At 44.2% G+C, this 12,279-nt stretch overlaps 1 protein-coding gene across 2 annotated transcripts in view; it reads right to left on the bottom strand.

The window, feature by feature from the left end:
- The window catches only part of TEKT3 (tektin 3), a 46,696-nt gene that overhangs the window by 12,483 nt on the left and 21,934 nt on the right, over positions 1-12,279 (bottom strand). For both annotated transcript variants that reach the window (XM_084760906.1, XM_084760907.1), the window contains 2 exons: positions 7,453-7,523; positions 2,900-3,043 (listed from right to left, as the gene is read on the bottom strand). In XM_084760906.1, coding sequence (XP_084617032.1) covers positions 2,900-3,043; positions 7,453-7,523 — 215 coding nt within the window. The remainder of the gene's footprint in view (positions 1-2,899; positions 3,044-7,452; positions 7,524-12,279) is intronic.

Consider the following 12,279-nt stretch of genomic DNA (forward strand, 5'->3'; position numbering starts at 1 on the left):
GGCACATTAGCCTAGATGGTCTGCAGGGACTGTTCCTCCTGAAAGAGAAAGGCCCCATGTCCCCATCCTAGACACACCTCACAAAATGAAAACAAACAACACAAAGCTAATCTAACTTTTGTTCTCAATTGTTGCTTATTTTACTCTTAACCAACAGTCTACTGATAGGCATAAAGTAATTATTTTGCCAGTCTGGGCATGGATTATTGAGAGGCAAGAGCATGCAGGTTCTTTACAAAGGTGTCATGACCAGCCCAATACACAGAAACAAAAATATCAGCCTTGCGGGGGGGGGGGGGGGGTAGCCAACGATGTTCCAACAAACAGCAGCTCGCTGAGAAACCTTCCCGGAAGAGTAAAATGAGATGTGTTAACTTGCAGCTGCTGACGGCTTTAGGAATGTCGGCCCTCTTGCAGCGAGAACGTTGAATTGGTATGATCTCGTTGGGCGATAGAAAGGCAGCACAGACTAAGAGTTTACTACTTAAATGTTTGTAACTCATAAATTCCACCCACACTAAGAAAATGGTATTTCCAAAGATGGATATGGAAAGGCATTCATTTCAGCAATACTTATGTAAAGGTTTGAAAGCTTAGAAACAACCTAAATGAATGAAAGCACAGGTTAGATTAATATGTAAGAAAAATCTATGTAGCATGCAAATTCACAAATATTTATTTCATGAATCTACACTAACCTAGGAACAGTAGGCTAACAAGCAATATTATTGATACAGTGTGCAGTGAAAAGCTGGGTATGCTATAGAGATGGTGTGTGGGCAATGCCATTCTTTAAGATTATACGCTAGCATCTGTTCCTTTGGGGACACTTGGAAGGACTGAGGACCAGTTGTCAACTTGGGTGTCTCTGGATGGTAGATTTTTTTTAAGATTTATTTATTATTTATACAATATTTTGCCCATACGTGCGCCTGCCCATCACAAGAAGGCACTCATTACAAGTGGTTGTAAGCCACCATGTGGTTGCTGGGAATTGAACTCAGGACCTTTGGAAGAGCAAATGGTGCTCTTAACCTTTGAGCCATCTCTCCAGCCCCTCTGGATGGTAGAGTTAACAGGTGATATCTGTTTGCTTGTTCTTTTCATAAGCTATTGAATGGAACTCAATGTTGACTAGACCCAAAGCAATGTCATGTTTGCTCCATATATTTTGAAAGGGATGGCAAAGCGCTTGTGCTGAAATTGGGGGCCTTTGAAAAGGGCTAGGTCTCAGGCCACTGCCCATCCTCTGCGGAGGCAACAAAAAAGGATGCTCTCTGCTCACCTTGACTCAAGTTAAGAGGCATCATGTGGCAACTCCATAGAACACAGGATCTGGTTCTGATTCACATATGAACATTAAAAATCCATGTGGTGCTCGGTTATGTGGCTCTCAAGGGAGGGAGCTGCTTTGTGGGATGAGGCACCCACAGGACAAATCAATTTTGGAATCACTTTAGGGGTAAAGTGTAGACACAGGGGTGGAGGACACCATAAGACCTTTGCAGAGTGATGGCAAGTCTCCATTTGATGTGTGGCTGTGGTTATACAGACATTCAAATATGTCAAACCCACCAACACACATGTGCAGTTTTGTCACTTTATTCTATGCAAACTTCACTGAATCAGCTTGGTTAATTTTTTGAAAGGAAGTGGCTGGTTCAAACTGTAAACCTTGCCCAAAATGGCATCCAAGGGTCTAGCAAAGAGCTACCAGTAAAGCAAATGTGGCAGGCAGTGGTAAGAAAGGCATTCATGGCTTCCCCTATGCACACAGGGCTCAGGGCATCTAGGAATTGGCAATGTCTGGTTTCCTTTCTGTGTTTTTCTAAACTTTCTGCACAAGAAGGTACCATTTTCATATTACGGAAAAAAATTTTTTTCTTTGCTGAAAGAATGCAGGATGGTTCAATTCTCAAGGCCTGGCTCTACCAGAATAAAACTTTATTGAAACCTGGTCAAGGCCAAGTGTGTCTCTTCAGGCACCTGACTATACTTTGCACATTCCATTTCAACGCATATCAACAGTGATTACCATCAGTGCATTGTTAGGACGAAGAGCCTTTAAGTCAGTGGTTCTAAACCTGTTGGTCATGACTCCATTGGCAAATCCTTATCTCCAAAAATATTATGATTCATAACAGTAGCTACATTATAGTTATGAAGTGGCAACACAAATAATATTATGGTTGGGGGTTCACCACAACATGAGAAATTGTATTAAAGGGTCCCAGCAGTAGGAAGGTTGAGAACCACTTCTTCAAGAGCATCAGTGCCCTTACAAACACTCTTCACTTTGAGGTGCTAGGGGCAAATCCAGGCAGATGTCCCCCTCACTAAGTTTTATCCACTGCCTACATGCATGCCTCTCTGGGGAGCATGAATTCATTCTCACTGGAGTTGATGAGTTTTCCCAGAGCAAGCTGTTATGAAAGTGAGTCTGCCTTTTGTAGGCATAAGGTTATTGTGTAATTCAGATGCTGGTTTCTGTACTCCCCACCCCCAATAATCTGGTTGCCATCCTTGTTCTGAGAATCTCCTGGCTCAATGTTATGTAAACACTGCTCCCCAATTATCCCCTGGCATGCCAATAAAGCAGCTCACAGCCAATCGTTGAGCAGGGGAGAGAATAGGGCTGGACTTCCTGCCCTGCAGGAGAGGAGAGGTTAGAGGAGGAAGTAAGGCATTGAGCCATGGGCAGAGGTCCAGGGGACATCAGGAGAGGAGCTGGAGCAGGAAAAGCTACAATGTGCAACCATCTCTGGGGTTGTACACTGGGAAGAAACCGGGTTTAGAGGGTTAAGACTAGAATAATAACTGCTCAGTTGTTGTGTTGCGAAGCTTATTAAACAAACATTAACATGCCATTACAATCACAGAATGGCGCGTGCCAACTTACGTTGCATCGACTTTCTCCACTCCCCGGAAGTAGCCGACGCCCTCAGACGTGTTGCGCAGATGCTTGCATTTATCGTCAATGCGGAGGGCAGCCTGTTTATCACTCAAATCCTTCTCAAGCTCATGCTGTGCAGCTCTATCTGAGCTACAGTACAGAGGGGTGAGAAGAGAGACATGGTTCCAGTCAGGCAAACTACTTCCCAAGTGACTGGGCATTGATTGCCCTTCTAAGTCAGGGCCTTCCACACTTTTCCACCAAAACAATCAACTCTCACTCTAAGGGAGCATCTGTGGAGATGGCAGTGCATGGGAGCCATGAGGACCCACCCTTGCCCTGGCCCGCCCTTCCCCACCTTGACCACACTTCCTGTCCATGGGATGTAGGTGAAAGGAGGTGAGAGGAGGCGAATGGAAAATAATGTCTTCTAATGCACACCAGCTGTCCCAGACAGGACACTGGTTTGTGACCTATGTCCGTTTCTGTGTCTTCCTTCCCTCCTCCTCAGTCAGCTCCTATATTCTCACCCTCTTCTCTTCTATGCCTTGACTCTACTCCCTCCCCACCCCGTGCCCCCAAGAACTTAGGGAACATATACAACAAAGGCTCCCTGAACCCATTTGGTCATCTAAGTTTGGGGCCATGTTATGGCTCAGCTGTTTCCCAGGAGATACAAATGTAGAGTCTGAATCAGCTTTTCAAGAGTGCTTCAGGTGAGGTCAGGGAGCTGGCAGTCCACCCCAGGACTGCCCCACCCTCCATCCCCCAGCCACTGGAAGAGAAGAGAGCCTGGCAACCTCAAAGATGCATTCGTTCCTGAATGCCAAGAGAGAGGGACCACAGGTCATGCCCAGAGACTAGCCCTAGATAAGGGGTGACCGTGGGTGAAAGGTGAAACGTATCCTCACTCACGTGACAGTTCATTCAACAACTGTTGTGTGGCCCTAGAAACAGTGAACGCAGCGGAAATTTCTCCTAGGAGTTCACCCTACTGTGGGCACACAGACAATCTACACACCAGACAGGCAGCTGGTGTGTCTAAAAGAACAAGGTGAAAACCAGAAAAGGGGACCAGGAACCCCAAGTAAAGGCTGTGATTTTACACAGGATGGTCAGGAGGGCCTTAGCAGATGACACGGAGCCTCAGCATAAGGACAGTCAGATCACATAGGTTGGATGTCAAAAAGGCACAGATTTCCTTCTGAGTGAAACTGGAGACTGCTGACTTGCTGCCTTAATTAGAGTTGTCATTGCTGTGAAGAGACAATGTGCCCAAGGCAACTCTTATAAACCTTTAACTGGGGCTGGCTTACAGTTTCAAAGGTTTAGTCCATCACCATCATGGCGGGAAGCATGGCAACAAGCGGGCAGACTTGAGGAGCCGAGAGGTCTACATCTTGATCTGAAGGCAGCAGAGTAGGACTGTGTTCCATACTGGGCGGAGCTTGAGCATAGGAGAACTCAAAACCTGCCCCCACAGGGCCACATTTCCACCAACCAACAAGGTCACATCTCCTAATAGTACCCATCCCATGAGTCAAGCATTCAAATACATGAGTCTGTGGGGTCCACACCTATTCAAAACACCACATGCCACTCCCTGGCCCCCCATAGGCTTATAGCCATAGCATGATGCAAAACGCATTTAGTCCAACTTCAAAAGTCCTCATAGTCTCTCACAGTCTCAACAATTTTTAAAAGTCCAAAGTCTCTTCTGAGATTCATGCTGAGATTTATACATCTCTAACTGTAATGCCCCATAAAATCAAAATCAAAAAGCAGGTCACATACTTCTAATGTCACATCACCATTCCAAACCATAGGGAAAGGAACAGAGGGAGGAAATACTGGACCAAAAGCAAGACTGAAACCAGCTGGGCAAACGCCAAACTTGGCATCTCCATGTCTGATGGTAAAATGCTCTTCAGATCTCCTTTCAGCTTTGCTGACTACAACACGCTTCTTTCTCTTGGGCTGGTTCCCTGTGAGCAGCTTTCCTCGGTAGGTATCCCACAGCTCTGGCATCTCTAACTAACCTCTTGGGGTCTCCAAGGCAACCCGGGCTTCACCTTCACAGCATCACACAATGGCCTCTCTGGGCCTCCGTGGACTTCCCTGACACATTCATGGCCTCAGCGGCTTTTCTTGGTCACAGAGGGAAATTCCATCCTTGATTCTGAAGACGGACACAGACACAGCTGCCTGAAGCTGCCGAGTTCTGCTGCTTGCTGGGGCTGGAACATGACCCCCCCCACACCCTTCCAATTACATCTTCACCAGCTTTCTGTCTTCGGTGGTTTCCTTCACTGCCAAAGCTTAGCTGTCCTGGAACTTGCTCAGTAGATCAGTCTGGCCTTGAACTCGGAGAACTGCATGCCTCTGTCTCCTATGTGCTGGGATTAAAGGCACGTAGCACCATACCCAGACCTAAACTTTTCTTTAATTCCTTTCACAAGATGGAAGCTCAGCTGGGTGGGATCTTGCCCTGAGGTCATCCCTTCCTTAATCCCATTTAATATCTTTAATCTGTTTATCTCCAAGAACATGGGATTTAGCTCCATTCCACTTCCTGGTGCCTCTTTAATCCTTGAGCCATACATTTTCTAATTTCCTTGCTCTGCCCAGCTGATATAATTGTTCCTGGTCCCTTCATCTGGATCAGCTAATCAGATGCTTCTGAAAAATGCCCCACTGCCCAGGCTTTTGACTAGCATTTTCAGCCTTCCTGGGGACCAACAGCTGATGCACCAGTTGCAGCTGAAAGTAATTATTACAGAACTGAGTACATGGTCCCTGCCCCCTTGACAAGCTGAAATGCTAAGTTGAAAGTAAATTCCCTTTGGGGGAAACGTAGTGTTTATGCCTCTGGGATGGTTCAAGACACCTTAGCAAAAAATAAAACGAACCCGATCGGATAGGGAGAAACACAGGAGACCTATAACTGATTCCAGAATCTCTTTGATTGGCTACTCACCACCTTAGCAGGACCACTGGTCCTCCCCCCCCCCCCCCCCAGTATTTATAGGGACTTGCAGTCTCAATGCTTTAGTTAAATTTAGTCAATCAAGAATTAACTCAGTTAAGCTCATGGTTTTAAGAGCCCATTACAACCCACTCTTTTTCCAAAAACCCTCTAGATGAAGATTCGTCTCATTAGCCACCAGACGAGGGAGCAATGTTGGGAGCAGATGAAAGGAACTTGTCTTCAATACTGCCATTTCGACTTCAGATTCCGTTTTACATAAGGTGACCAACCCCCTCTCTAGGCAACAATAGTCTCCCAAAGCATAATGCCAATGAACAAATGGAGTTGATTGGGTTGGGCAAAAACACATCCAATGTCAGTTGATGTTGTTGGACGGAATTCTTTGGAAAGTCCCTAATCCCCGAGTTCTGATTGGTGATTATAACTGTAACTTGGCCCAGGAGCTTGAGGCTTTTGTGCTTATAAACCCAGCTTTAGCCCCTAATCGGTGCTTGTCTGATGGCCCTGATCCATCAGCAACTCCACTTACATGGTGGGAATAATAAAAGATTTTGTTGTTTCACGGGCCCGACGGGTTTCTCTCCCCTTCCTTGTGGAACTACCCTGTCCATAGCCAAACCGTGCCAGGCAACAATTCCCAAGTTATAGAGCCTTCTAAGGCCACCTCCAGAGAGCCGCACACAGCATGTCAGCCAGTGTTGACCCAAAGGCCCAGGTTGGACAAATTGAGCAGGTAGTAATTTGATGCCTCTCTGACACTTGCTACCTGAGGAGTACACTTGTCACCTTTGGTAACAGTAGGATATATGTAGCTATCATTTCTTTGGGAGGCATTTTCAACACTGCTTCATTCTGTGACCATAGCCAACACAGACCCTCCAAGAACTATTAGACAATAGGCGCAGCCAGCACTTTTCCTATTCTGACAGCTGTTACCACAACTTAAGAACTTCCCTGGTTGCCGCTCTTCCTTCCGATTGTCCTCCACCCTTGCTGAAAAGAGTAGGTGCCTGGGAGCCTATTCCCTTGAGGGCTTTGCATTCTGGGGGAGGGCAGAGGTAGTGCAGAATCACAGTGCCCTGGGGGTGGTGAGTGATGCTGTAATCAGGACAGGTGGGTCTTTACGGACTATAGGACTATAGGGAAAATAAAAGGGAGACACGGCCTACTCCCTTTCCAATTGCCAGGACTGAACAAAGGCCTCAAAGTGAAAGATTCCCGAGTTTAAGGAAAACATCAGCCACCTTTCCCACAGCATCTCCAAATTAACTTAAAAAAAAAAATAGAAGACAATATTCCAAGCATTTATCCTAATGTTTGAATAAAAATTTGGGTGTGCCCATATATGTGTATGTGTGTTTGTGCCCCTGTGTGCATGCATGTTTATGTGTGTGTTTGTGTGTGTGTTTGCGTGCATGCGTGTGTGTGTGTGTGTGTGTGTGTGTGTGTTTGCGTGTGTGTGTGTGTGTGTGTGTGTGTGTTCTTTTAAATCTCTAAGAGAAATGTGCACAGGAGGCAGAAGCATAGTCCAATGCTAGGCTTTAATGCCAGACAGAGAGGAAATGCTTACGCAAGTTGGGCAATCGCCTTATCCAGATGTCGCCTCATTCTTTCTTGACAACACAGAATGGTATCAACTTCCTACTCAATTGAAGAAAAAGACAACACATTGAGTACAGCACTGAAAGTCAGCAGTGTTCAAAGCCATCAATAAAGGAAACTTTTATTTGTTGAAAATCTGTGACATTAAGCATTAAAATAACTTTACATTTACGTATTTACCGGCACGCACCATGATAATACAAACCCATCCTCCCATAAAGGACTATAGGGAAACCATAATATGGACCAAGATGGAACATGAGTTAAAAACTTTAGTTTTTGTTTCTACTCCATCTTTGTCTTTAGCTCAAATAAAACAACAACAAAAGTCCTAAGATTCCAGTAATGTGCAATACTGAACTCAACTGATACTTCTTTCCATCACAACTTTCCTCCAAAAGCAAAGGAAACTAGTGAAGGTTGAGGGCCAGTCCTGAGAGCATCTCTTTGGCTATGCACACAGCACTCGCAGGACCAGCTCTGTGTTTCAGACATGGAAATTGACCTTCCACCCTGTGCCCTGTGGTCCAGCCCCCACCACTTGAACCAATACCTGTGTTAGTTATGCCACACACTTGACCAAATGTGTGGCATTTTGAGGCTACAATGATATATGAACTATTTCATAGCATGTAAATATTAATTCTCCCCTGAAATTGATATTAACATTATAAAATTTGCAAACTCAAACAATATCCTTCAGACATTTTTATAAGTGTGTACAGTGATTTTTTAACCATTTTCTAAAGTAAAAAAGGATCATTATTAATATTCTGGTTTGTGGCATCTTGAACTTTGGATGCTTTCCCATGACATTAAACAATGCTGCTGTGAACAATCAGAGTAAACCTGCAGACATGGCCAAGGATCATGCTCATTTTGAAAGTTTGGCAATTAAAGCTAAAATTTCCTTCTGGAATGTTCCATTTGTGTACAATGACGAACAAATCTGCCTTCCTTGGGCACACCAGGCAGTCATCTGCCCTCCAACTCTTGCCAGTGTAGCACAACATGCCCAAGACAAACAGCCAACCTACCTGTATTTGTAGGCTAATATAAGGATGTATTAGATGTTCTTAACATATTTTAAAAGCAACCTTTAGTCACATGTGGTGGTAGGCTACAAGGAAGGCTGAGATGCTGAGGAGATTAAATCTAAGGCTAGGCTGGATACAGAGTAGGAGACCCCCATCAGTGTCAAAACAAAATCAAACAATTACACTTAAGTTGTTTAGGATTTAAGAAGATGTTTCTAGATCTAGATGATTTTAGGTTGGCCATGCCAGTTATGATAGAAAATGACTTAAGTACAGAATTCTGAACTCACCAAGATAGGATAGATAATGGAAAATACTTTCTCCTAAGTTGTCAAGTGCATATGGACTGGGCATTGTGAATATAAATCTACCTGATTATTTCGTAATTGTTTTTATTGTATATAGTTTATTACTGTAAGAGAAAAAAGCCTTTTATTGGAATGAAGAAAAGGGGAAGTATAGAAGGAATCTTTTGTGTCTGTGTGGAAGCATCACCTGTTGAAAAGAAGCTAATGGCCTATAGTCGAGACAGGAAATAGGAGGTGGGACATCTGTCAGGCAGATTCTGGAATAGAGCCAGGCACAGGAGACTCACCCAGGAAGACATGAAAGAGGACAGAGGCATTGTACCCAGTCATGTGGCAGAACTAAGAATAGTATAAATAAGTTATTTCAAATTATGAGTTAGTCAGAGAAGAGCCTCGCTATACGGCCTAGGAATTTGTAAAAAATATTTTGAGTATCCTGAGTTGTCGTTCCCAGAGCTTGGGGATGCGAAGAAAAACAATCACAACAATCTGCACATCAGATGCAATATAATTTTGTTCATGGTGCTTTTTATATTGACATTAATGATTTCTATGATGCTAAAATTTATCAAACAATTTTTTTTTATTTCTGTCTTTGTTAATCTGATGATAGTTTCTTCGTTCTAGTATATGATCGCCTGCCAGTTGCCTTCTTCCTTTATTGTTTAAACTTAACGGTATTAAATAAGGGGTGCCAGGGAGTGGGGGGGTTCAATCAGTAAAGCACTTCTCTTGCAAGCACAAGGACCTGAGTTCGAACCCACACAAAGGTGTCAGACATGATGACCGGCGTCTGTAATGCCGGCCCCGAGGAGGCTGAAACCAGCACATCCTTGAAGTTTGATGACCATCTGGTCTAACCTAATCGATCAGCTTTCAGGCCCATGAAAGGCCTTGCCTGGAAAGAAATAAAAAGCATTCTCCAGAGTGACGACAGCTGATGCTGTCCTTTGCCTTCACACAAATGCACATACACATACATGTGCACTCCCACACACATATGAACATGCTACATACATGTTTAGACAGTACTGAATATCCTTAAAATGTTTTTTTAAAAATCTGCTGTGCAATTCTGAGAGGCTCGAGATCAGTGGAATCAACTAAGAGTTTTGTTTTTTTTTTCTGCTTCCATGTCCTATCAAAATTCTACCTGTTATTACAAATAGTCAGTCATGGGATGCTAGGAGAGTCTTAGATGTTTGTATTGTTTAATTTTTGTATGTCTCAATTACATGGAGGGGAGGGGGACGAGGAGGGAAAGAGTAGAAGAAAGGTGAGGAGAGAAACAGAGAGAGAGAAACAGAGAGACAGAGAAACAAAGACAGAGAGACAGAGACAGAGAGAGAGGAAAGGAGGGAGAGAAAGAGGGAGAGAGAGGCATGGAGCCCCACTTAGAAAGCATCATTAGAGCACTTTACAATATGTGAAGTGCTTTCACGTACAAGGCACGCATTGGAAATTCCTGGGATTTCCACTGGGAAAACACGTCTAATAAGACGTTAGTATCTTTTAAATCTTTAAACAATAATTTTTAATTTGAGAATTCAAATAAATTCGGAGGAACAGCAGCAGATGGAGGAAGGCGGAGGAACTTACATGAATAAGGAAAGAGTAAAAAGGGGACCAAGTAGCACTGTCCAGTGTCAGCTGACCTGTCAATCTGCACTCCCACCTGCAGTGGAGATACATGTGGTGTAAGCCACCCTCTCCTCTGCCTGAAGATGAAAGCTTGCGGGAGGCAGGAGCTGTGGGCGTGGCCTGGGTCCAGTGAGCCCATGACTGCAGCTTCTGCAGAGCACAGCCATTCCTATAGGACCTGGGAGCTGGGCCCATGAGTCCCGGACTCTGTCGTGAGGAGGAATGATAACCTGTGCATGCATAGACTGGGAGAAGAGTAGGAGACTCCCTGGAGAGTCTCAAAATGTCCGTGTACTACATGCCGGCTGCGTGATCCCACTAGCAGGACTGTGGGTGAACGCCAAATAGGAGCTTTGACTCTGTGCCTGAGGAACCTTGGACTAAAGCCTCCTATTTGAGCCGGGGATACCTTCAGAGGGCACCTCGCTCTACCACCCACCTCTCATGAACTGTATTCTTAGGGCAGTGTTGTGGAGCTGGGAGGTGTCAGAGTAGAGACTCCATCGTCTTTCCCTTCCCTTCACCCCAAGTGAAAATGTGTTGCCCCGTCCCCCAACACACACACACTCCTAGGTTTGTTGCAACTGTGGCTACACACCTGCTTCAACGTCAGCCAGTGATGATTCAAAAGCCAGCTCTGCCATTGGCTAGTTGTGACCAAAGGTGACTTGTATATTAAATGTAAGGACAATGGACAAACTTCCCCAGCCTTTTGCAAAGATAACTAGATGGTTAGCCCATAATTTTTTTAAACTTTTCCCCCTTAAAAACCTCCTTTGCTTCTGGGCAGTGGAAGTGCACACCTTTAATCCTGGGAGGAAGAGGCAGGTGTGTCTCTGTGAGTTCAAGGCCAGCCTGGTCTACAGAGCAAGTTCCGGTACAGCCAGGGCTACACAGAGAAACCTTGTCTCAAAAATAAATAAATAAATAAATAAATAAATAAATAACCTCCTCTGCCTGTGTGATGTTAAGTTTCCCTTTGCACACAGGCTTTCTTCTCTTCTTGGGCAGTTGGAGTAGAGTTACTGGGTTACGTAGTGACTCCGAGTAGTCATTTTCGAAAGCAGATGCAACCTTTTCCATTCCCACCAACAATGTGCATGGATTTTAATCCCTCCACAGTCTCGGCTTTTGTTTTCTGTATAGAAGTCTCTATCCTAGGGGCTGTGAGGTTGAGTCTTTTTATGCAGGTGGTTTGTATCTTCTTGGCGGTAGCGTCTCATGACGCTATTGGTCTTGGCTTCTCCCAATTGGTGAACTGATGAGACAATTCAACCATTTGGGGGTGGGGGGTGGAGTCAGGGTCTCTTTGTGTATACTTGGCTGTCCTGGAATCGATTTGTAGACCAGGCTAAGCTTGAACTCACAGAGAACCTCCTGCCTCTGTCTCCCATGTGCTAGAATTAAAGGCATGCATCACCATGCCTGGCTTGGACAACTCAACCATTTTTAAAATTTCAATTACTTGTTTTTCTCTAAAACAAGCCCACATCAGATATATGATATGTGAAGGTTTTTGCTCAAGATAATTGTCTTCGATGCACCATTTTTTTTTTTTTAGTTTTGTTGATGTAGCTTATTATTTTTTATTTTGTTTTAGTATTGTATCCAAAACACTTTCACCCACTCCTGTGTCAAAATAATTTATGCATACTTTTCCTAAGTAATTTAATCATTTTTATCTTTTATTCTTAAGCCTTCCATTTGTTTCAATGTCATGTCTTCATATGTCATAGTGTAGGGATGTGGGGTGGGTTTTTTATTTGTTTGTTTTCAGATAAAGAACTAGACTGACAGTAGGGTTCACAG

This window comes from Acomys minous (assembly GCF_964271855.1).
Source record: "Acomys minous genome assembly, chromosome: 16".
Classification (NCBI taxonomy): Eukaryota; Metazoa; Chordata; class Mammalia; order Rodentia; family Muridae; genus Acomys; species Acomys minous.